General features: G+C 32.2%; 2 protein-coding genes and 1 long non-coding RNA gene across 4 annotated transcripts; all 3 read right to left on the bottom strand.

The window, feature by feature from the left end:
- Positions 1-5,899: 5,899 nt before the first annotated feature.
- Positions 5,900-8,736, bottom strand: LOC128290656 (uncharacterized). The gene is made up of 2 exons (XM_053026387.1): positions 6,446-8,736; positions 5,900-6,333 (listed from the first exon to the last, which is right to left on the bottom strand). The coding sequence occupies exon 1, from the start codon at positions 8,571-8,573 to the stop codon at positions 7,764-7,766; it is 810 nt and encodes a 269-aa protein (XP_052882347.1). The 5' UTR covers positions 8,574-8,736; the 3' UTR covers positions 5,900-6,333; positions 6,446-7,763.
- A 2,597-nt stretch (positions 8,737-11,333) lies between these two features.
- LOC128290657 (uncharacterized) lies at positions 11,334-11,802 on the bottom strand. The gene is made up of 2 exons (XR_008280442.1): positions 11,752-11,802; positions 11,334-11,601 (listed from the first exon to the last, which is right to left on the bottom strand). It is a non-coding gene; the product is annotated as an uncharacterized LOC128290657 (long non-coding RNA).
- A 2,191-nt stretch (positions 11,803-13,993) lies between these two features.
- On the bottom strand, positions 13,994-25,998 carry LOC108458174 (protein PLANT CADMIUM RESISTANCE 2-like). Of its 2 annotated transcripts, XM_053025643.1 has the most exons (5): positions 25,699-25,998; positions 25,546-25,617; positions 25,257-25,469; positions 21,211-21,314; positions 13,994-14,341 (listed from the first exon to the last, which is right to left on the bottom strand). In XM_053025643.1, exons 1-4 carry the CDS (start codon positions 25,913-25,915, stop codon positions 21,229-21,231), a joined length of 588 nt encoding a protein of 195 aa, XP_052881603.1. In that variant the 5' UTR covers positions 25,916-25,998; the 3' UTR covers positions 13,994-14,341; positions 21,211-21,228. The 2 variants fall into 2 exon arrangements, with proteins under 2 accessions (XP_052881603.1, XP_017612952.2); XM_017757463.2 differs by lacking the exon at positions 13,994-14,341 and having other exon boundaries at positions 21,023-21,314.
- Between the last annotated feature and the right edge of the window lie 680 nt (positions 25,999-26,678).

Genomic DNA, 26,678 nt, shown 5'->3' with positions numbered 1-26,678 from the left:
ACCATATAATGCTTCATAAGGAGCCATTTGGGTACTCAACTGGTAACTATTATCATACACAAATTTAGTTAACAATAAATAACAAACCTAGTCAAATTTGAGATCAATAACACAGGCTCGCAACATATCTTCTAGCACATGAATAACTCTCTCTGATTGGCCATCGGACTGAGGACGAAAAGCTGTACTAAAATTCAACCTCGTACCTAATTATTCATGCAGTTGTTTCTAGAATTTCAAGGTAAAATAAAGATCTCAATCGAAGATAATAGATATAGGAACACCGTATAGTCTAATTATCTCCCCAATGTATACTTCAGCTAGCTTCGAAAGTGACCAATCAGTCCTTATTGCTAGAAAATGAGAAAAGTTCATTAGTCAATCAACAATTACCCAAATGAAATTTCTTTTGCTTAGTAATATCGGTATGCAAATTATGAAATCCATTGCGATCCATTCTCATTTCCATTATGGAATAGAGATAGGTTGTTACAACCTAATGGGAACTTGGTGCTCGGCCTTTACCCGTTGAAAGGTCAAACATTTTGTGACATATTTGAAGATCTCCATTTTCATTCTAGGCTACCAATACGATTCTCGCAGGTCATGGTACATTTTTGCACCTTTAGGATGCATAACAAAAGGAACTATCTTGAGCCTCACGTAGAATGAATTCTTTCAATTTGAAATATTCAATAACACATATCCAATTACGGAATCTAAGGCAATCATTTTCATCCATGTAAAATTTTTAACGATTCCTTACTGAACGAGCTTCTTTTTCTCAAATCATTTAGTATCGACAAGCTGTGCCTCCCTTATTTGCTCAAATAACATGGGCTTAATCTTTAACTCAACTAGAGGTTTGCCATAATCACAAATACTTAGCTAAGTAAACATTTATTGCAAATCAATTGTTGTCTTTGTGTTCAAAGCATCAGCTACAACATTTACTTTTCTAGGATGATAATCGTTTACACAATCATAATCTTTTAGTAGCTCGATCCAACGACATTGTCTCAGATCCAAATTATTTTCGGATAGGAGGTATTTGAAACTTTTGTAATCTGTGTAGATACGACATTTCTCACTATACAAATAATGCCTCCAGATCTTTAGCGCGAACACCACTATGACTAGCTCTTAATTGTGCACCGGGTAATTGGGTTCATGCAGTTTCAACTGTCTCGATGCATGCACAACCAGTTTACCATCCTACATCAGAATACAACCCAAACCATCAATGAAGCATTATTGAATACTACAAATTCTTTCCCCGATTCGGCTACAGTCAAGATTGATATTTCAGTCAACATAGCCTTCAACTTCTCAAAACTTTATTGACAATGATTATCCCATGAAAACGACGCATTATTTTACATGAGTTTCGTCATAGAAAATGTTATTTTAGAAAAACCATTTATGAATCTTTTGTAATACCCGACTAGACCAAGGAAGCTTTGAATCTTAGATACATTTATCGGTGCTTTCTACTGAAGGATAAGTTCAATATTTTTAGGATCAACCCGAATTCCCTCAGCCAAAATAACGTTCCCCAAAAATACCATTTTAGATAGCCAAAACTCACACTTACTGAGCTTCCCATAAAGTTGCTTTTCACGCAACACCTACAATACTATTCTCAGATATTTATCATGCTCTGCTTCTGACTTTGAATAGATCAAGATATCATTAATGAGTACCACTATGAATTGATCTAGATAAGGCTGGAATATACGGTTCATGAGATTTATAAATGCTGCAGGAGCATTTGTTAGCCCGAATGGCATCAACAAAAATTTGTAATGACCATACCGCATACGGAGCTCTATTTTTGGCATGTCACTATCCTTCACCTTCAGCTGATAATATCCTGGCCTCAAATCAATCTTAGGAAAAACATAGATACCTTTCAATTGGTCGAACAAATTATCGATACATTACAGATGAAATCGATTTTTGATTTTTAGCTTATTCAACTTTTGATAACCAATTCAAAACTGTATTGACCCATCTTTCTTTTTATGAACAGTGGTGGAGCTCCTAGGGCGATATACTGAGACATATAAATTCGGGGTTCAAGTGATCTTGTAACTAAACTTTTAGCTCTTTTAACTTCACTAGTGTCATACAATACAGAGTAATTGACAGAAAAGCTGTTCCAGAAAACTTCAATTGCAAATTCAACCTCAAGGTCAGGAGGTATCTTGGAAATTCTTTAGGGTACACATATAGAATTTCACATACTATCTAAATCTTACTTATCTGACTTTCATCTGTGTTCGAGTTAATCATATAGGCTAAATATGCTTCACAGTTTTGATTTAGGATATTACTAGCTATAACTGATGAATGATACAAATTGAACCACGCGATCTAATACCTCTGAGTTCAATAATATCGCCTTCCGAACTTTGAACAAAAAAACTCTTTTTGTGACAGTCTAAAATCACATCATGCTTGGTTATGTAGTCTATTTTTAGAATTACATCGAAATCGCCAAACGTCATTATCAACAAATTTACAGAAAATGATATGTTTTGTAATGCCCTGAACCTGACCCGATTCATTGGGTCTGGATGTCGGGTGTTACTACATAATACTTAACAAAATATTGAAACAGTTAACAAATACTCCTTAACAAAAACAATTTTAAATGAAGGCCTTAATATCTAAAAACAAAGGAAAGTATAAAATATTAAATTAGACCTTTATTTAAACTTTTACTATTCAACATTTATTAAAGATAGACTCTTAGGGTGAAAGCTACAATATGCCAGTTTTTCATTGTATGCATAAAACCCACTTCGCCGCTACCTTGACGTACTCCTGGCATATTATTTTACCATAATACCTAAAACAAGAACAAATCTTGTAAGTTCAAGAGAACTTAATGAGATTTATCACAAAAATACCTTGACAAAGACTTTATCTTATTTGGAGAACACATGTGCGCTAAACTACCTTTATGAACTAATTACTTCTATTTCGAGCGGATACTGTTACAGTTTCGACATATATTTACACACCAAATTTCATACTCTTCAATAACCAATGTACCATTCAAAAGAATATAACTTTAGAGACCACTTTATACAAATCAACTCTGCACACATACATTCATTTCAGAACACTTGTTCATAGATTCTAATCGCTGGCGGATACATACATGTATGGCGGTACTAATTTAGATTTGCATACCATCAATTTACTAATCAAGTCATACTCTGATCAATATCATATAAAATCTCACTAATAATGTATTATACAAATCACCCAGACGAATGTCATACAACCTTATTACAAAACCTCGATAACTCATCAAATATGATGACTCGATTTCCATAAGATTCCAAAAGAATGTATGATACTGTTCAAATATGGCATATACCAAATACTCAAATTTCAGAACTATACAGCACAGATGAATTCAAGTAAACAATTTCTTATGTCTTTCAACTACGAATGCGACCATATTCAACACTAACAAATTATTATGACGGATACACTTCTGAGCATACAGATAAACACTTTTCTACAAGAAATTCCTTAAAAACTTATCCAATTACTTTACATATCTAATTCCATCAATTAACCTTGGACATATCATAACCCTGTCGTAGCAATATTTATTACAGAATAATTAGGATTTACCCAAACTTACCATAATGGCAGATAAGTACATTGTACCAGATAGATTTATTATAGTACGACGTAAGGGTTGTACAAAATACGCCACAAGAGCATGAGACAAAATCAAGTGTTTATTGTCCTGACAAACTTTGACAGAAGGTGCCATGGATTCTCCCTCATGGACTTATACATAAGTTCATGTATCGCGACCTGCCCATTCGTTTTACACATCATCAAAGGCTACACCATGAACATTTATACAAACATATCTTACCATAGGTCTTACCCATATGGTCTTACTAACATTCATGTTTAGTGATCTACCAGTCCAGCCTTCATCTTAGTGGAGGCTACACCATGAGTGTTTCAAAACAATATCAAGATGTCATGGGTCTCAACCTTATGATCTTACACTTTGTTTTTATATCTTGATCTTCCAATCTGGTTAGCAATAAACTGTCTTACCAGAGGCTTCACAAAGGGACATTTCTCATTATTTACTAACCTAAATTTATTTGCATTCCAGACTAACTCATTCTTTTCATATCTCAAACTTTACCTGCATACTTATAAATCAACATTCCTCTTCAATAGGACTTATTACATATCATCACAACACTTATCTCATCTTTACTGTACTAGCACATTTACCAATTATTATAGATATCATCATCTTCTATATATATATATATATATATATATGTTCTTTTGCTTGAAAAGTTTACTAAGAGAGAGAGTCTGGGTAGAAACTCACCTGATACTCACCTAATGTAGATCTAAGCTCAAGACTTAGATATCCTTCTTGAAACAGCAGCAACAACTGCTTACAAAACAATGGACCACCATTAAAACTCATTTTCATACAATTTACTATCATAAAAACTTTTATAACCCCCATGCAAAGCTTAGACTTACCACTTACTATCTATATACCACATACAAACTCACTCTTTCAAAAAATCTAACATGTAAAGTTGTAATACTTACCTAGGGATGGAATGATCACTAATTAAACCAAAAATTCTTAACTTCTAGCTTAATGAGAAAAAGATACCATTGGATTTAAGAAAAAGAATCAGAAAGTACTCTCAAAAGAAGAAGAACCTCTCTCAGAACCATTGTCACCTGTATAAATATAACCCATCCTACCTAATGGAACTTAACAAGTGTCACACATTTTCGACATTTTCCTTTTTAATGGATTACATTTTTTTAGAAAAATATAAATAAGAATCTCACATTATAAATATCAGACTAGTCTATCCAGTTGGTTCCTAACCATGTTACTTTACAATCTAACTAGCACAATACTTCAGACAAATAAGACATTTTATACCTTTGGCGATAATTCATATCATACTTACGCTTTTTCGCTTAACACTATTTTTTCTTAATAGTAGAATATCCTGAAATAAAATCTTCCCTTACGTACAAGGCAGATACAATACACCCACACTTATGCTCCAAAAGAAACATATGGGCGGATGATGCGATCGTTGAGAGCACCAAAAATAGCCTATTCCCTGTAAAATAATAAAAATAATAGAAATAATAATAAAGGGGAAGTAGGGTCGAATCCTCAGGGACCGGATTATATGTATGCTTGTTTCTCGAAATCCTAAGCAGAATCGTGCCCAAGAAAACCTGCGTGATAGAAAAAAAATAAAAATAACAGAATTAAAGATTTGATTTGGAAAAATAGAATCTAAAGTTGACTGAAATTGTGATTACAAAAATAATAAAAATAATAAAGAGAGTTAAAGGAAAAGAGATTCTTATTGGTAGATTCCAGCCTCCAGTTGTCTCATTCCGCCTTGGGTTCAATCCTCGGCTTTTAAATAACCTTTCTCAACTCAAGTAAGCCAGTTATAATAGAAGAGGACACCTACGACCACCAGCTCCAAAGATTAGACTTACGATTTTTAGGGAACCTGACTCTAGCCAGTAATCTATGCTAGATCAACGCTTCTCAATGGCAAATCCCACGCCATTTTGTCTCTTTGGCTCGCCAACCTCGACGCAGAAGTTAACGAACCGATTGTGCAATCCTTCCAAAACATACAAAGTGGCCGCCTTTGCATATCTTTGAAAAGCTTACTTCTTAAGGGCCATGGACGGAGCGTCACAGTCTTGAGAAACGATGAATACTTGGCGAGAAGGCTAAGTACGAATTCTAGGCCTCAAGAACCCTTTTTTGGGAATATTGACAACTTTGGGTAGATAGGTTTTAGTGGCTCATGATAATGGTGGAAAAGAAAATAAATATAAATATGGAAAAGAGAATTTTATTGAAAGAAAATATGAAGAAACAAAAGCCTAGACTTTCAGGGGGAGAGTGTTTATAGAAAAAGATGAACACCCAAATAGAGTCATTTCACCCCCTATTTATAGTACTAGGGAGATAGTCTAATTTAACTTAAATTCTAAAAAGATAAATACATTTAATTAAAGATAATTAAAGATAATTAAAATAAAATCCTAAAATTAAATAATCCTAATAATTATCTTAATTTTAATTATCCTAATATAAATAAAATGGAGTCTTATAAAATAAAATCTCTTCTTTTTGCGTTTTTAGTCCTTGTGTCTTCCATGCTCGAACTTTTGACACAATCTTTTTCCTGTGTTGCATATCAGCCCATTGTGTCTCCAAATTCACACTTTTGTCCCTTACTTTTGCTTTTGCCTCCAAATCAGTCTCTAATCGATAAAAAGACATAAATAGCTCAAATTAGTAGGATCAAGCTCAGAATAAACATATGATTAATAAATAAAAATACGTTATTCTAGAGCATTATCAAATTCCCCCTACTTAGTCCATGCTTTCCCTCAAGTATGGTTCCTATCTACTGTGAAAGTTAGATTCTGCCATAAAAGAAATACCATTCCAAAGTTTCATAAGAATTAGTTTAAAACGCATATGAAAAATAAAGAGAACCCTAAGTTTGCTTTAAGTAAAATAGAAAAAGTTTTCCAATTAATACACATAAAAATTAAAATCGATTTGAATTATTTCATGGAAATTAGGTGAATTACTAAACTTACCAAGGCACCCTCTTTGTTTCTTCCTTAGTCCCAAATTTTATTTATTTACATATATATTTTTTTCTTTTTTCTTTTATTTATTTATGTATGCATGTTGAACCTTTTGACGCGAAGAGTGATGACAGCCAAGTACCAAACCCCGGTTACTCAGCCCAACATACTTTTTATTTTTATTTTCCCCAAGAACATGTGGAACATTTTGACGCAAAGAGCGATAACAGCCAAGCACCCCACCTCGGTTACTCAGCCCAACACATTCTTAATAATTAATTTCGGTTAGCGGAGCTTTAACTATCACGCCACACAACCTTTTGACACGAAGTAACCCAAGCACCCTACCCCGGTTACTCAGTCAGTCACGTTCTAAGCTGTACTCATAACCATGGAAAAAATTATTAACAATTAAATGAAATTAACATTTTGAGAACTCAAGAAAAACAATTTAAGTGTCAAGAACACGTTTCAATAATCACCTAATAGCCATGAATATAAATTAAGCATGCAATCATTTTAAGTGTTCACTTTATATTAAACTTGATCGATTTTACGAAAAGCAAGATAGAGTTAACTCCATTAATCACAATTATTTTAGCCTAATAAAAATAAAATAGTGGAGATGGCATCAAATATGGGGAAAAATCATAACTTCCTCAAAAGGCAAGAATCATGCTTGTGGGGCAAACAGTAGGCAATTCCTGGTCATGAAAAGAGGCAAAATATTCTTTAAAAAAAAATTATATGGCCAGCAACAACCAAATCAGCATCTAAAACGACAAAAATAATGAGGAATGTCTCTCCCCTACTTAAAACACATAGTCCTTGATGTGAAATAAATAAATAAATAAATAGGTAGAAGAAAAGTTTAGAAGAACTCCCCGTGTAGTTACTGTCGTTCGTGTATTATGGTAATGAGTTCTTCCTATTGTTGCTTCGGTTTACCTAGACAAAAGAAGAGAATTTTATTAATATCTGAAAATAATAAATAATAAAATAGTAAGAAAAAATAAATAAAAATAAAAATTATGTTGCCTCCCAATAAACGCTTGTTTAACGTTGCTAGCTTGACGCCCCAACTAGTATTGGGACTATTCCAGCTGAATTCTTTCTTTCTTATGAGCTTGAAAATTCTCATTTTTTAACATGTCCACCATATTTGGGTTTAATTGTCCTTGCGCCTCTTTCTTTGGTTCCGTATTTTCCTCCAAGGGGTTGATTCCTTTTAAGTCGGTAATAGTCTCATCATTCTCCAAAAATGTGAATTTGAGATGTTTTGGAAGTGGTTTTAATTTCAGATCTAGTGCCTGCACAATAGAAGGTAGAAGTTTAGTATTCATGGGAGCCAATAATTTATTAACAGATTCAAAATCACCAAACATCATTTTAGATTTTTCTCCATAAGATGACTCAAAAGTTTTTTCTACTAATGAGTTAATTATGTCGACACGGTTTACATCCAAGACTTCACTTGGGTGACTAATAATGCCATAAACATTAAACTTCATGATCTCCCCGTCAAACTCCATCGTGAGGGTTCCGCTTCGTATGTCGATCTTAGTATTCGCAGTACTAAGGAAAGGTTGTCCCAACAAGATGTCTGAAGACCCAGGAGCGTTATCCTCCTCTATTTTTATCACATAAAAATCTACAGGGAAGATAAGGCCATTGACTTTGACTAATACGTCCTCGAGGACTCCTTCGGAATGCACAATGGACCTGTCTGCCAACTGAATGATAACACCTGTCTTTGTCAAAAAACCCACGTTAAGTGATTCATAAACGGAAAGAGGCATGACGTTTATGGAGGCCCCTAAATCACACATAGCCTTCTTAATTCCTAAATGGCCTACTTTGTAAGGTATTACAAACATGCCCCTATCTTTACATTTTGCTGGCATTTTCCGCTGTAACACTGCAGATACATTCTAACCAACACTTACCTTTTCATTACCTGTTAATTTTCATTTGTTGGTGCAGAGTTCTTTAAGGAACTTGGCATACCGCGGAATTTGTTTGATGGCATCCAATAGTGGTAAATTGATCTTGACATTTCTGAATGTTTCGAAGATCTCCTTGTCTTCTTTATTTTTTTGACACTGGTTTAATCGTCCTGGGAATGGAGGTTGGATTTTCGGCAGTGGGGGTTTTGCTCAGACCTGTTCGTCGCTTTCAGGATTTTTCTGGGTGATTTCTTGGCTAAGATTCCTATCAGGAATTGATTCTAGTACTTTTCCACTTCGCAACATCACTGCATTTGCGTGTTGTCTTGGATTAGGTTCTATTTGTGACGGCAGCTTCCCTTGAGAGTTCAATTTCTCAATTGACATGGTCAATTCTCTTCTAGATGCCTCGATTTTCTGTTGAAAATCAAGCATATTAGCTACTAATTTATTGACCAATGTTTCCAGAGAATTACCTGAATCTTGTGGCTGCTATGGAACCTAATTTTGGTATGGTTGGTTATATCGTGGATTGGCCCCATAACTTAAGTTAGGGTGGTCCCTCCATCCTGGGTTGTAGGTGTTAGCGTAAGGGTCGTATCGCCTTTGTGGTGGCCCAGGAAAATTTCCCGCAGCATCTAAATGAGCCATAGTGTCATCATTCAAACTGGGACATACATCAGTTGTATGTTCAAGGGTGGCACATATTCCGCATGACCGGGCTGTTTTTTCTTTTTCTGTAACAAGAGAATTCAAAATATTAGCAATTCTATCAACTTGATCTTCTAAGGTTGAATTACTTAGCTGATGAACCCTTCTAGGGGGTTCAGGATTGGCTCGAAATTACTGGGAATTTGCAGCTATTGTGGAGATTAAATCTCTTGCCTATTGTAGAGTCATGTTGACCAACGCTCCTCCACTCGCAGCGTCTACCATATTCATCTCCATGGGTTTCAGGCCTTCATAAAAGTACTAGAGCAAAGACTATTCTGTAATACCGTGTTGTGGACAGCTCACACACAGCATTTTAAATCGCTCCCAGTAGTCATACAAAGACTCTGCGTCTTTTTGCCTTATGCCCACAATTTCTCTTTTTAACTCGGCTGCACGCGATGCTGGAAAAAACCTGTTGAGAAATAAATGAGACAGATCACCCCAAGTTGTTACAGATCCAGGAGGTAAATAAAATAACCATTCCCTAGCAGAATCTACTAAGGAAAAAGGGAAAGCGCGCAGTTTAATTTGATCCTCAGTTACCCCTTGAGGTTTCATACTAAGGTAAACCATATGGAATTCTTTCAAATGCTTGTAGGGATTTTCATTCTGTAACCCCCCAAAAGTTGGCAGTAGCTGGATCAAGCCTGACTTTAATTCAAAATCAGTATCCATAGTAGGATACGTAATGCATAGTGACAGTCATTCTGTCGGCGCTTCGGCCAGTTGCCAAATTGTCTGAGCCATAGGTTGAGGTGCTAAATTAGGGTTTACGTCAACCCTAGCGTTAAGCACTTCTTCTCGGGAATCGACTTCTAGTTTTTCACCTTCAAAAGTTTGAGTAGGGTTTTCGTTAACCCTAGACTCTGCTTCGTCGTCGATTCTGATTTCTGGTGGTGGATTGCTTTGAGTTCCAACCACCGCTGACTTCTTTTTCCTTAGCTTTGTTTCCTTGCGATTGGCTCTCATAGTCTTTTCAATCTCTGAATCAAACGCAAGAGTTCCTGGAGCAGATCTGGTCATAAGAAACAAAAAACAAGAATAGTACGTTACCGATCCCCAACAACGGCGCCAAAATTTGATGCTGTCGTTGAGAGCACCAAAAATATCCTATTCCCTGTAAAATAATAGAAATAATAGAAATAACAGTAAAGGGGAAGTAGGGTTGAATCCTCAGGGACCAGATTATATGAATGCTTGTTTCTCGAAATCCTGGGCAGAATCGTGCCCAAGAAAACCTGCGTGATAGAAAAAAATAAAAATAACAGAATTAAAGATTTGATTTGGAAAAATAGAATCTAAAGTTGACTGAAATTGTGATTACAAAAATAATAAAAATAATAAAGAGAGTTAAAGGAAAAGAGATTCTTATTGGTTCAAACCTCGGTTTTTAAATAACCCTTCTCAACTCAAGTAAACCAGTTATAGTGGAAGAGGATGCCTACGACCACCAGCTCCAAAGATTAGACTTACGATTTTTAGGGAACCTGACTTTAGCCAGTAATCTATGCTAGATCAACGCTTCTCAATGGCGAATCCCACGCCATTTTGTCTCTTTGGCTCGCCAACCTCTGACGCAGTAAGTTAATGAACCGACTGTGCAATCCTTCCAAAACATACGAAGCGGCCGCTTTTGCATATGGTGAAAAGCTTACTTCTTAAGGGCCATGGACGGAAGCGTCAGCCCGTAGAACGGAGAAACGATGAATACTTGGCGAGAAGGCTAAGTATGGATTCTAGGCCTCAAGAACCCTTTTTGGGGAATATTGACAACTTTCGGCTAGATAGGTTTTAGTGGCTCATGATAATGGTGGAAAAGAAAATAAATACAAATATGGAAAAGGGAATTTTATTGAAAGAAAATATGAAGAAACAAAAGCCTAGACTTTCAGGGGAAGAGTGTTTACAGAAAAAGATGAACACCCAAATAGAGTCACTTCACCCCCTATTTATAGTGCTAGGGAGATAGTCTAATTTAACTTAAATTCTAAAAAGATAAATACATTTAATTAAATAGAATTGCATTGGATACTCGAGAAAGCTCATACATAGTGTGTCTTTACATATAACCGTAACCTTTCCTTTACATCAATGCTCACACGAGCTATGAAATGAGCCTGTTCACACGAGCTATGGGTCGAAATGTAAGCTATCCGATGCTGCTCACACGAGCTGTGGAGAATTCCCAACAAATGCAAGACCTCAGCCATTGGTAGGACATTTAAGACTAGCACTCGAAACATGAAATCCCCGATGACATATCATTTGAATCCTAAGAATTTTTAAGGTTCAACCGGGACTCAGTATTCAACAATTCATCATAGCATGAATACATTCGTATATTGATTCATTTGTAATAAAACAACATAATAAGCATTCAATTTTGATAACATTAAAATGATTATAATTCACACGAACTTACCTCTATAATTAGGGCGTAGTAGTTTAGTCGAGCTAATCGAAAGCTTTTTCTTTTCCTCGATCTAAGTTCATATATCATTTGTCTTGCTCTAAATAAATATTTTCATTTAGTTAAGTACTTATATAATTCAATTTAATCCATAATTCATATTTATGCAAAATTACAATTTTGCCCATAACATTTTAACTTTTCACAAGTCATTAAACTCATAACTTAGAATTTAACCATTTTAACCAAAATCCAACTTAACCCATGATGCAAGGGACTTTACAGCAACTCATATTTATCAACATTTTACAATAAAACCCTTGAACTTATACCTTTAACAATTTAATCCCTATTTCTAAAATTCATCAAAGATCATTTAACAAAACTTGTTTATTTTTCAACAAGGACTCATAATCTATCAACTAACATCAAAACCTATTCAAAAACATTCATGAAAAGTCCCTCAAAATTTAAATTTTTGCAAATTGACCCCCGAGCTAGCTAGATTAAGCTAAAATGAACTAAAAAACATAAAAATCATTAAAAATAGGGTCAAAAACACATACCATGTAAGCATTTATGCTAGCTGAAACTTCAAGCCCTAAAATGACTACTTCTTTCTTTAAATTTTGGCAAAGAAGGAAATTAAGGAAGATGAAACAATTCTTTTACTTAATTTAGGTTTAATCGATCATTTACCATTTTATCCTTTAAAAACTATCATAATTTCATTTAAACCATGCCCATTGACACCCATTAACACCTTAAATGGTATATTTACAATTCAAGTCCTTTATTTTAAGATTTCAAAGCTATTTGACCCCTTTATCTAATAGAACTCAACTTTTACCCTTTTTATGATTTAGTCCTTTTTACTTAATTAACTATGTAAACTTCAAAATTTCTTAATAAAATTTTAATACGACCCTAATATAACCTTGTAGACATTAAATAAATAATAAAATAATAATTTGTCTGTCAAAATTATGGTCCCGAAACTACTATTCCTGATATCACTAAAAATGGGCTGTTACACAGGAGGGCTCAAATTTCTTATTATGGCCCATTGTTTGCTCGACCGTTTTCACTCGTTGAGTTAGATCAACAAACTCTTTTATTTTGTGCGAGACTAATTGAACTCTAAGTTCATTACGCAATCCCTGAAGGAATCGTTTACAACTTTCCTCTTCAGTTGGCATTAATCCTGAAGCGTATTTACTTAGCCGAAGAAACTCGTGCTCATAATTAACAATTGACATCTCACCCTATTTCAACACCATAAAATCTAGCTTTAGATCATCCAAATTCTCACCGACGTGTTTTTTTTTGGAATTCAGATTGAAAGAAAGTCCAATTATTCTGGTCAACTGACACATGTCAGATAACTGATAACCACCATTGATATGCCTCCTCTTTCAGGAGGGATACATCGTGCGTAACACACTCATATGGAGAACACTCAACCCTATTATGTCGAGCACTAATTGGATTTATGCTAGATGCCTTAACGTCAATCTAATTCTCACTCTCAACAGAGTAACCACTATTATAAATCCAATCTTCAACATCATTTCTTAATTCTTTATACATTTTTAGCTATAACACAAAAGAGATTTATAATCAACATCCAAATCCCAACTCAAACTCGACTTGACTTTAGCATGTAACTCTAAACATAAATTTGAGCTTGATTTATTCTGAAAATCGACTAAACATATAGCTTTGATACCACTAAATGTAACATCTCATACCCCAACCCAATCGTCGAGTCAAGCTATAAGGTGCCACATTTGTTGCTAGAGCCACTACGATAAAAATACAGTTCAATTTACAACATTAAACATTCAAAAATAAATAAAACAAGTATATAAAATGATTCATATTCACTTTCGGGTCCTAAACGAGCTTAAGAAAGCTCTAATGCTAACCCAAAGTCGAATTAGGACTAAACTGTAATGTTTTCAAAGTTTGGAGTTGACGTCATGACGTTGAGGGTTTCTCATCGTGATGAGACATATTGACTTAGCCTCCCCACAGCAACCATTGCTCGACGTCGTGGCATGGCATAAGGACCTAATCTCGTCGTGACGAAAAATACTTGACGTCGTGACGTGACAAGCTATTTCTAAAATATCAAAGTGACACCAACCTACAATTAACTAAAACAACCAACCTATATTTTCAATCACATTTTCCAGCCAAAAACTAAACATCAACAAGTTTAGTTCCAAACCTTTATATTACACCTGTAAAATTTCATTTGTAATTTAACTATTTAACCGATTCCATTCATCAAATAGATATTATTCATGGTTTTTAACTACATTAAACAAGTAATATGGGTCCACACTTTATTTTACCATAACATAATATTGTTCCATACATTTCAAACTCTATAGTAAACTTAAATTCACATTTAAAACCATTAGCTACTTGCAAAAGATCAATTCAAGCTTCAATCATCCACATAAACACATATTTTACCCCAAAAAAACTCAATCTAGGTACATGCCATACTAAAAACAATATGATATTTATACAAACTTTACTGAGTCCCCTGGATGTTAGATCTAATACTGGAACTCTTAGGAATCTTTTATACCTGTGCACGGAGAAAACAAATCGTACGCTGAGCGAAAACGTTCAGTGGTATTTCCATGATTCAATATAATATAAAACAAGCTGAATAAAGTCACACATTCAAATAGTAACATATTCTCAAGCCATTTTATGTCATACCTCTTCATTTTCATATGATCAAGCATTTAATCAATTTTACACACCAATTCATAAACTTATTCATGCCAAATCTACTGCTACATAACTTGCACATTTTCATTTGACACATCAATTCATCATATAAGTACCTAAACAGGTTATCCATGTTATTCTTCATTTAGTACCATTCCTTCAATTGTAACAAGTTAACCAATAACTTATCACAATAACCAATTCACATAATTAAACTATGCCATCTAAATTTATATGTATATTTACCATATCACCCTTTACACATTTCACATTATCATTCGTAAGAATTTTATCATCAATTTGTATTTATAAACATATGCATATAATCTATACCATGTTACCATTTCAATTATCCCCTATCCTCTAAACTCATTCATATTCAATCAGCCCTTAGGGCTTGTTTTCAAATTGTCTCACCCGGTCTTTCACATGTTGTCATATTTTAAAATTTAGTATTGTTTCATTTCATATATCAATTAACCAATTCGTCTATTTATAACTCTATTAACTAGACACAGACTTAGAATGGATACGCGTATCCGTCACCTTAGGTTGCCTGACAACGATGACGCTATACATGTACATGCTAGCACCCCGAGTTGCCCAACAACTATGATTTTCTTAATCTGTCTAATCTGTCATCTCAGGTTTTTCAGAAATGGTAACTCTATGTGTACAATCTACCACCTCGGGTTGCCCGACAATAATGGTTTTCAGTCAATAATTTGACCTTATGGCATGCCAACTATATTCGACTTGGCCCGAGCAATTTTCAGTCAATAATGCTCAATTCATCATCAATTCATCGATGTTTCATAATTTTAACTCATCGTATAACACGTTTCAATACAATTTTATAACAATGATCATGTATTAATCAAATCATACTATTTTCTATTCTATTCAATTTAATCCTTGTCTCAATATTCTATCTGTAATAGTCCATTTTCAGTGAAATCAAAATAGTTTCGGAACAACAAATTCAATGAGTAAATTATTATTTTATTATTATTTTAATGTTTACGAGATTATGTTTAAATCATATTAAAATTTTGTTAAGAAATTTTGATGTTTAAGTAGTTAATTAAGCAAAAAAGGCTAAATCATAAAATGAGTAAAAGTTGAGTTCTATTAATTAAAAGGGTCTAATGGCTATGAAAATCTAAGTAAATGAATTTAAATGGTAATTGTAATATTCTTAAGGCTAGTGGACAATTATGGACATAGTTTAAGTGAATTCTAATGTTAATGTCAAAGGTTAATTTTGTAATTTGATAAATAAAATAAAATTAAAACAAAGAAAAGATGGTATCATCTTTCTAATTGATTTCACCCACTGAAATATTTAAGAAAAAAACACCATTTTTGGTGCTTTGAAGGTTCAGTTGGCATTGTTCTTGCATGTTAGTATTTTTTTAGGTTAGTTTTTAATGATTTATATGTTTTTTAGATCATTTTAACTTAATCTAACTAATCCGGGGGTCAATTTGTAAAATTGTTAAAGGTTGAGGGCTATGCCATGAATGTTTTTGAATAGGTTGTGATGTTAAATGATAGATTATGAACCTTTGTTGAGAGATAAACAAGTTTTGTGAAGTGATTTTTGATGAAAATGGCATTTAGGGACTAATTAAAGGCATTAATTCTAGGGTTTTATTGTGATATGAGTTTTTTTAAGGTTCCTTGAATGTTAGATTAATATGGATTTAGATGATGGTTAGATTTTAAGTAATTAGCTTAAGGACTAAATTGTGAAAAGTTAAAATGTTAGGGGTAAAATAGTAATTATGTATAAATGTGAATTATGGATTTAATTGAATGTTGAGGTTAATTGAATATAATTTTCTATTTAGATCAAGATAAGCCTCAACCAAATCTAAATTAAGAAAAGACGAAAGCTATAGATTAGCTCGATCATATTTCTACGCCTTAGTCGTCAAGGTAAGGTCGTATGAACAATTATCATATTAATGTTATTTACATTGCTTGTTATTATGTTAAATATTTTGCAAAGGGATTAATATGTGAACATATCAATGCTATGATGAATTAACGGATAACGAGTCCCGGTTGAACCTTAGGAATTCATAAGTTACAAATGATATGTCATTAGGGATTTCATGTTTCGGGTGTTGGTCTTGAATGTCCTACCAATGGTTGAGGTCCTACATTTATTGCGGATACTCAAATTCTCTTTTTTGGAAGGTAGAGAGGTAAAGCTTCAGGGTTCTAAGTATTGTAGAAGGTTAACCAACTCATAATGGACATTCTAATGTTCCTTTGGATACCACAGCTATGGAGATTATGTGCAAGGAAGAATGTAAATGGGATATGTCTACTGTTTCTTGTAGATTAATTATAGAACGCTTGCTAAAATATTAAAGATCCCAGTTTATAACATTCAAGAGGAAGACAGACTGGTATGGTTGTTTAATAAGAAATGAGTCTATACTGTCAAATCGAGCTACCAGGTTTTAAGAAAGAGCAGTAGAAGCAAATTGGTGATAAAGCCTTCAAGTTATCACAATGTTGACACTAAAGCATGGAATGCTCTTTCGAAGATGGAAGTTCCTAGTAAACTGAAAATTTTCTTTTGGAAACTCTGCTCAAACGTTATCCCATTGAAAGTTAAATCTTTGGGGAAGAAAATGTTTGCCAAGCCCATTATGCTCTCTGTGCTAGATTGAGGAGGATACTATTGAATATATCTTTTTTTTGGCTATAATTAGGTTAAGGGCATTTGGTTTGAATGTTGCTTTATTTTATGAATTCATAAATAGTATATTAATTCTCTCAATTGTTGGTTTACTTATATTTTGGTGTATGTTGGTCATGTTGATGGTTTAATTACCAGAATTGTCTTTATATGTTGGATTATTTGGAAAGTTTATTGTGAGGTTATCCTTGGTGGTAAATGGGTGGATATTAGTGGTGCTATTCATAGAATCAGACTTGGGACTCAAGAGTATTTGGACTGTAAGAATGAACATGTGGTTGGAAGGGATATCAAACATGACTCTATGGAAAGAGAAGTTTGGGTTAGATTAAAAATAATTGTGATGGTACGGTGGATATAAAATACGGGAAATCAAGTATTGGTATTATTTGTAGATGATTTGTTCTTGATGGAGCTGATTAAAATGTTGTTGTTGATAAAGTTGAAATAGTAGAGCCCTTGGCTATCACTAAAGGGGATGAGGTTGCGATTAATAATGAATAGGAAAATGTGATATTAAAGACTGATTCTCTAATTGTAGATAATGAAATTAAGAAAATTGAGGCTAATAGGAATTGAAAATTACAGCTGATTGTAAAAAGATTTGACGTTTTGAGGAATCAACTCAACAACATTTTAATCTAGAGGATCAAAACGGGTTTTAACAAAGCTGCAAATTGGGTAGCTAAGCATTCTAAAAAAGAGATGCGTATTGAGGGTTGGGTTCACCAACGACCATCTTCTTTGGTTTTTATTTAGGATAAAGAAGGCTTGCCAGCTTCGCCTAATGTCTATTATGCTTTTATCTAATATCTGTAGAGTTGACTAAGTGTCTGCTTTTATAAGATTATTAGATTATGCTTTGTTAAGTTGTAAATCCTTTATGTGATACTTTGAGTTTTTATAATTAATCAATATTGATATCCTTTTGGCCAAAAAAATGGAAATGTCACACCACAAAACTAGCGGATCTAAGGAGAAGGAGTGTAGAATGAAGTTATTTGTTTGGCGTAGTATAGTCCGCCAATCAACAGTTTTCTAGCAGATTAAAGTTTGGCATAAAGTATTCGTCGTATAAGTAATTAAAGATTTTATCTCACAATATTCTGCTATTTAAGAAACTTGTTGACAAGCGAAGTGTAAGTTTGATTGGAATTACCACCAAATTTATAGTACACCTAGTTTGCCTAAGCACTATGCTAATTGGGTTTTTGTAACGTGATCTAGTTAGAAGCCAATTGAATTGATTGGTCAAATAACATATGTACATGATTCTTATTTATATTTCTCCCAGATTTGTAGGTCATTTATTAAGACAAATTCGGATACAATTAACACTTGTCAAGTTCTATTAAGGGGAACTGGGTGTATATATATTGTGAAAAGAGTTTGTCTGGATGGTTTTTCTTCCCTCAATATTACTCTCTGGTTCTTCTTATTAAAATTATATGTTTTCTTCTCCTTTATTAAGCTGGAATCTAAGGTTTTTGAATTAATCAGTGGATGTTCCACCTTCTGGTAAGTTTGATAGCTCTGCATGTTAAGTTTTTAAAAGAATAAAGATATTAAGAAGCATATGAATAGTAAGTTATGAATAAGAAGCCCTGTATGTGGTTGTCTGTAATTGAGATGTTAGCAGTTTGTTTGTAAATGAGTTTTAATGGTGGTTCCATGTTTTTTAAGCAATTGTTGCAGCCGGTTCGAGAGGGATGTTCAAGTTTGGAACTCCAAGTTACAGTCTAGGCGAGTATTAGATGAGTTTTTATCTTGGCTCTTACATGTGGACTATTCAATTGGAGATATGTATGATGATAATATTTTAGACAATCGGTAGGTGTGTGTATATGAAGTAATGTAAAGATTTTGCATGAGTAAGGATAATATGTGAGAGGTACTATTTGAGTAAGAAGTTATATAAGTTTGCATGTGATATCTAATATGAGAAAGTAAGAATCAGTTAGGTATGTGAACAAATATGGGTAAGTAACTTTTGAGTAAAACATCCCTTTTGTGATGCATATGGTAGGGCAGTTATATTGCTAACTAGACTGACAAATCACGATATGAAGATATGCGTAAGTCTATGTGGTAGAGACCCATGACATTATATGACAATGAAAACACTCATGCTATTGCCTCCAGTGAGATGAAGACTGGACTAGCAGATCACAACATAAGGATGTGTAAGTCTATGTGGTTGAGACCCATGGCATAATATGATAATAAGAATACTCATGGTGATGCCTTCAGTAATATGTAAACTGGACTGAAAGATCACGACATGAAGATATGTGTAAGTCTATGAGGGAGAAACCCATAGCACCTACTATGAAAGTCCGTTGGGACTGTAAACACATCATTCTGTGTGTTGCCCCATAACAACTTCTATGAAAGTCTGTCGGGACAGTAAACACATGATTTTGTGTGTTGCCCCATGACACCTTTTGTGAAAGTCCGCTGGGACAATAAACTCGTGATTTTGTGTGTTGCCTATATGGCGTGATCTGCTAAGCCTTAGTGACGTACTCTATGTAGCCTTTGTGGAGAATTCTAAAATGCCTATGTGGTGTATTCAGGGATGCCTACGTGACAGAATCTAGTTATCTGCCTTTGTGGTAAGATCTGGGTAAGTTATGAGATTTCTCCGATAGATAATTCTATGATAAGGATCTGATACGTCTAAAGTTAACTTGGTTTGGTTAGCCTTGTGATGAAATTGAATTAGTCTTAAGGGACGTTTCTTAAAAGAAAGTATGTATCTATATTTCTAAAGAGGGAATCCACCATAGTAGTCTGCGAGTATAGGATATGAGCGTATTTGCAGTTATAAGAGTATAAGTGTTCGTTGGTCTGAGTTCGTCTACGCTATGTAGGGTTCAAATTTGAGTTTTTTGGTATATGCCATATCTGAATAGTATCATGTCTCATTCTAGGGTTATTTGAAATCTGATTTGTTTGTCAATTTAGTTGTTCTTGTGTTATGTAACATAGACGTTTGGAATTCTTCTAAATGATCTAGAACGTTTCATCATCAGTATGAGTTTGTTTGGGTTTGAATCAGGATATGATCTAATTGGTAGTCTGATAGTCATCAAACTCAGTATGAGAATCCGACAAATGTAAGATTAGTGAGTAAGTATTCGTCGAGGAATAATATCTGTGAATAACCATTCTGGGAAAAATATTAAATGTTGTTCGAAGAGGAAATCCGTTGAAAGTGGGCTCTGTATAGAAATTCTTTTGAGAATTAGCTTCGTTGTTCTAAGAGAAAAGAATATATATATATATATATATATATATATATATATATATATCATCTAGTAAGATCTAGAGTTAGCTAATGAGTGAAGTGAGAGTTGATACGTTAAGTATGACAATTGGCGTATAAGTGTATGTTCGATATTATGAATGTATCCACCAAAGACAAAGTGGTAATCCAAAATCTGCAGGATGAAGAATTTAACTAGAAAGGTTCCAAGGTATTTTGTATTAAAACTCACTAAGTTTGCGTGAATTTACAAGTGTTTTGTTCATGTTTTAGGTGTTGCTGTAAGAATGAGTACGCCGAGAGAGACCAAACCAAGAATGTACTAGGGAAACCACAAGTTGGGTTATTATGCATACAAAAGACATTTTAGGAATATGGTGTATAGTACAGGACACCAAGATTAGTTTGTCTTTATTGGACTTTTGTGTTGTAATGTCTTACATTATTTTAAAATTTTTTTGTATTTTTAGATGTTTTCTTTATTTCTTTTATTCAGAAATTATTTAATAATACAAAAAGGGATGTATTGAAAAGGGATTATACACAGATTGTTTAAATATTTATGCCAAGTATTTGTATGTCATAACATTCGATATCTGAACTCAGTGATTTGAGTCGGGTAGAGACTGTTATAGGAAAAACATTAAAATCAAGATAAATATAATAATGACATTGGCAGTAATGAGATTTTTACTATAATAACAACAATGGTAGTTAAAGAAAGATGAAAACTTGCAGTGTGGGTGATGTAGGTTCATCGACTCATCCCTCCTTCCACCGTCGGTGGAATTGAAGTCATCGCCACTTCACGACTCTGTTTTTCCATATTTCCGTGCCACCCTACACAAATAATTCCCCCCTAATTAAATACCCTTAAGATTTTCCACCAATAATTTTACTATATGCATACACACATGTATGTTGCATGGAAAAAATTTTAAAATTTCATGGTCAACAATTGAGTCTCTTAATTGGTTCCAAAATGAATATCGAGATCCATCCCTTAATTAAATCACATCAATTCAATTAAGTTAAATTACTAAAATTAAAAATTTTATCACACGCATATATATATATATATATATTGAAATTACATATTTAATATAACTACATAGTTATATGTTTAAAAGTAATATACAATAAAAAATCTATAGTTTGAATCTAATAATAATAACAACACATGCAATATACATAAAATTAAAATTAAAAAATACTTTAAATTGTGAGTAAATTTTTTAAATAGGCAAATATATTATATCAAGAATATTAAATTTACTCCAATTTTTATCACACTATTGATATTTTTCTATAATATGTCAAAATGTTATCATGTTAGTGAAAGGAAAATTCAATATAAAAGAGTTATAAAAATGCAATATTGAGTTGAAATGTAATACAAACTCAATCAACGACATTATCAATCTATATTGTTATTTAAAATTCAAACAAGTTGGTGACTGGTTGACTCGTGACATTAACTCACTCAGAGGTTTAACTAATAGTTTAGATAGATACTAACAATGTGAGTGAGAACTTATACTTAATACTATTAAAATGTAAAAAAAAAAATCAAAATAAAGTTTTAGTTGTAGTGGTAAAGTTGAGATTTTTTCTATCCTAATGGCATGGGTTCAAATGTCATTATTTACATTTTATTTTTATTTTTAAAATGTGAAAAAACAAGAGAACTCTTATAAGAATATAACTTTTGCAAATATATAAAAATAATTTAATAATTTCTCCATCCAAATTGATATTTGGTTGACTTGTGACATCAACTCAGGATTTAGATAATAGTTTAGATATTAATTTTAGGCATAATGATTTATTTGGCTCTCCAAATTTACAAAGAAAAATCATTTTAACATGTAATTTAATTTTTTCTCTTTTAACCCTTAAACTTATTATGTTTGTCAAATTACCTAAATATATAGAAAAATTCAAGGGCTAAAAAGATGAGAAATTAAATAAAAATTAAATTGATTTTTTTATAAAACTGAAAAGTTAAATAAGTCATTATACTATTATTTTATAAATCAAATCAGACTTAAACTTTAGTACTTATTATAGTGCTGATGAAGAATTCAACCAACTAATATATATATAATTTTTTGAAGAAATATGTTACAACAATTTAAAATATAAGTAAAATAAATAAATAATACGTATTCGATTAATTAAAATTAATATCAACTCATTTAAATCACAAAAAAATTAAAATTGAAATATATTCAACTTAGAATTCACACAACTTAAAAAGTACCCATGACATTTTAGTATAATTAAACAATAATCAAACACTCAAAATCCTAAAATCACAACTTGCAAAAGCCCTCGTTCCTACAGCCTCAGCTTTCTGGTAATGGTAGGAGGCCCTCATTCGCATAATCATTTTACACTATGAAAAGGCGTCATGTTGTAATAAAATATTACTCACTTTTTTCATCAATAAGTTTTAGGACACGTCATCACACGCATTCACGTCACTTGTCACCATTACTATATTTCTTTCTATTTTACGTTTAAATTAGTATGCAATCTAATTTTTTAGTAGATTGGTGTTACAAATTAATCAATTTCAATTAATTAGAAAATAATTTAAAAAATTCTATTTAAGAGGTAACAGTAAGTGTTTTTTTCTTTTTATACATTTTAACAAATTTATTAAAAATTAAATTAAAAATAAAACCACTAAATAGTAAACTTTGAACTTAAGATACTAATTCAATTTTATCATTTCAATTAAAATTTTATTTATTTTAAAATAATTTTTGTAAATATTATATATATTTACCCATATTGTGGGAATTCAATAATCTAATATAATTAAATTTGTTGACAGAATGTGATAAAATATAATAAAAATTAAACAATGACACACTTATGATATAAGAGAAAATTATGTTAAAAATATATTTATGAAAATTTTATATAAAAACAAAGCTTTGATTTGAGGTTTTAGATTTCATGTTATCTTAGATTCAAATTCTGTAGGTATATTTCTAAATCTATTTTTAGTTTAAATTAATTTTATAAATTTGATAATATAAAAAGACAATATTACTCTTTTAATAAAATTTGTTAGTTTGTAATATATAATTTTAGTCATTTTTAAATAAATTATTTGGTTGAGATATCAAGTCAATAAAATAATAAAATATAGTATAAATAATATAAATTTTAAAAATAAAACATATTATTAATTATTTCTTTTTTATCTTTTATTAAAAAAATCTGTTTACTTCAAAAGGAAATACCCATCTCCTCTACAAGGATTTACACTTAAGAAATTTCTATATATTTTGCCCACTATTTTCTTTTAAAAATCACCCACTTCAATAAAATTCGATTATGACATATGATGTAAAAATATTTAAGCAATAATTTCTTTTGGAAAAAAGTTATTGGTAAAGTAATAAAAATGTAAATAATCTTATTAATTAAATTTTGAGATCTTTGAACCTTATGCATATTTAGGAGAGTGATTTTTAATTTCATTTTAAATTAAATTATTTATATAATATTTTTAATATATGATTTTTTTAAAGTTTGGTTACGTGGTAATTCTTAAATTGAGTTAAAGTTTAGTAATTTCTCAGTTAAAGTGATAAATTACAAATATTCAACATTTATAAGTAATAAATTTATATTAGAAAATTATTTGGTATATTAATAATATAAAGTATTGAATGTGATTATTGTTTAATAAATTTATTTTTAAAATTTAATTTTATTAATATTTATATTTTATTTTATCTTATATACTTTTCATAAAAATTAAATACAATAATTTAAGCATTTCACTTAATAAAAGAGATAACTAACTTAACATTTTCAACATTAAATGATAATTAGTTATTTACCTAAATTTTTAACATTTTGTTAAAAATTTTGTAATTAATTAAAAATTAATCAAATCCTAAAAAATATTTTTAAAAGTTTAGCTGTCAAAAACTTTTATTTTCAGTGAAATAAAATTCTAAATGATTTATCAAAAGACATATTAAATTAAGTAATATGAAGTTGAGTTAAAATTATTGTAGATAGTGTTAGGGTGAGCAAAATTGATTCAATTTGAAAAAAAATTGAAAATTTTTTCGAATTTTGAGTTAATCTAATCGAGTTATTTGAGTTATTCGAATTATTCGAGTCAACTTGAATAACTCGAGTCGAGTTTCGAGCTTGAACCGAGTTGAATTTCATAATTCGAATAACTCGAATAACAGATTAGTGAAAATACTCTTTTAGACCTTGTCAACTTTAAAAATAAGCAAATGGGTCTCTCTCAACAAAAATTATAAAATAATTTTAAAAATTTTAAAAATTCAAATAATTTTAAAAATTAAAATATTTATAACAATTTTAAAATATATATAAAAATTTAAGATTTTAAAATTTTCAAAATAATAATTTTAGAACCTAATTAATTATTCAAATTTATCATATATTTTTATTTTGCTTTAAATTTTTTTTCAAATATATATGATTTCAAATTTATGTATTCTAATATAGAATTAGTTATACTATAACAATATTTTTATTTGACATGTTTAATATTTTAATTTAAGTCGAACAATTTAACTCGATCCGACTCAACTCGAATTTTATTTCACTCTATTTAATTCGAAAAAATTTCAAATCAAGTTAAAATAATAAAATAATACTCATCAACTCAATTAACTTATAATTTTTTTTCACTGAATTCGACGCTTACCTTTAGCCCTAGATGGTGCATATATGAAATATGTATATGAAATATAAATGAGGAGTGGAATAGACTACCAATGGATAAGTCGTAGCCGCGGGATTTGAGCTCACGGTACTCTTGGCACAAGGCGCAATACTCGCAGAAGCAGTGGACGAGGCAATCCCCGCAAGGGTGTTTCTTCAACATGTATTGCTGCCTCATTTTGGCTCGGTAAAAGCAGGAATAGCAACATGCGCACCCCGTCACGCATGCTATCAGTGTGTAAAGTGCTCCATTTACCCCACACGCTGCACAAACCCAACCTCTTGTTTATTAACCAACCACCATCTCTAAATCAAACACGACTCTACTAAAAAAACTTACATGATGATCCTTTATCTACAATCTCAGCAATTTGGCCAAAAGTCACGCAAGGGCACCAACACGTTATGCAACCTGCAAGCAAACCATCATCAGCTTCCACCTTTTCAAATCAAGCCCAGCAAATAAAAGAAAGGGTTTGAGTTAGCTAATTACAGTTTCTCCAGTCAGAGAAGCAGTCACAGAGGCCAGATGACCAACGGACTCTCGTTTTAGTCTGAGGACGAGTGTTGGTGTTTTGAGAAGTGTCGGTGTAGTAGGCGTTGGAGGAGCTAACTGGAATCCCAGTCGTGGCGGCGTCTTGGCCAAACTTGGTTGCTTCTGCTGCTGAACCTGAATACTTTTCGTACCCACTTGGGTTAAAGGAAGCCATTGATGGATAAGCTGCTCAGAAAACTAAAGAAGAAGACAGGCAGGCAGTTCCAACTTGTTTGAGTGGGATGAATGTTATATATATTGGGGAGGTAGTCAAAGTCAAAGTGGGCGTCGAAGCAGAAAAGTCTAGGCGCGTGTTTCTCACTAACTAGTAGTTGCCAGGAAACTACAAATACCGTGTGGACCGCATCCACGGAGGCAGTTTTTGATTTGATAGTCCAACCTCAATCTTATCCCCATTTTCTTCAAGTTGTAGAAAGAGGAGCCCATCCTCTCATCACTATTAAATTTCTTCCCACTTTCTCGTCTTTCATAATCAAATTTCTTCTAACCCCCTTTTTTTTCTTCTTCTTCTTGAACTAAGAAACGAACAATCTTTTCTATCCCAATGATGCAAAAATAACATTTATGATATTATTTCATTATCTTCAAGGTTTTTTTTTCTTTTTTATTTGAATATAGCAAAAGACATCAAAATATATCCATAGTCGAGTTTCTTTATAGTTAAATCTCAAGATTTCTATAAAGTACAAAAAAATGCATTTATATATAATCTTAGACGTAATTTAAATTCATATGTGTATATTTATTGATGATTGTTGAGGATTTTAACACGAAAAGCCTTTTACAAACTGACGATAATAATCAGCAAGTCTTAAAAAACTGTGGAATTTAGAAATTTTTCGGAGGCTTCCAATCCAAAATAATTGAAATCTTGCTTGTATCAACTTGAATACCAGATGCCGACACAACATGCCCTA

This window comes from Gossypium arboreum, chromosome 3 (genome assembly GCF_025698485.1).
Source record: "Gossypium arboreum isolate Shixiya-1 chromosome 3, ASM2569848v2, whole genome shotgun sequence".
In the NCBI taxonomy this organism is placed as follows: Eukaryota; Viridiplantae; Streptophyta; class Magnoliopsida; order Malvales; family Malvaceae; genus Gossypium; species Gossypium arboreum.
This window is presented reverse-complemented; position numbering and strand designations above follow the sequence as displayed.

Coding starts and splice junctions, on each gene's coding strand:
- LOC108458174 (XM_053025643.1), bottom strand. CDS start 25,915: ATGGCTTCCTTTAACCCAAGTGGGTACGAAAAGTATTCAGGTTCAGCA. Junction 25,618..25,698: donor CTTCTCTGACTGGAGAAACT/GTAATTAGCTAA, acceptor GTTTGCTTGCAG/GTTGCATAACGTGTTGGTGC. Junction 21,315..25,256: donor CGGCTACGACTTATCCATTG/GTAGTCTATTCC, acceptor TTATTTGTGTAG/GGTGGCACGGAAATATGGAA.
- LOC128290656 (XM_053026387.1), bottom strand. CDS start 8,573: ATGCCAGCAAAATGTAAAGATAGGGGCATGTTTGTAATACCTTACAAA.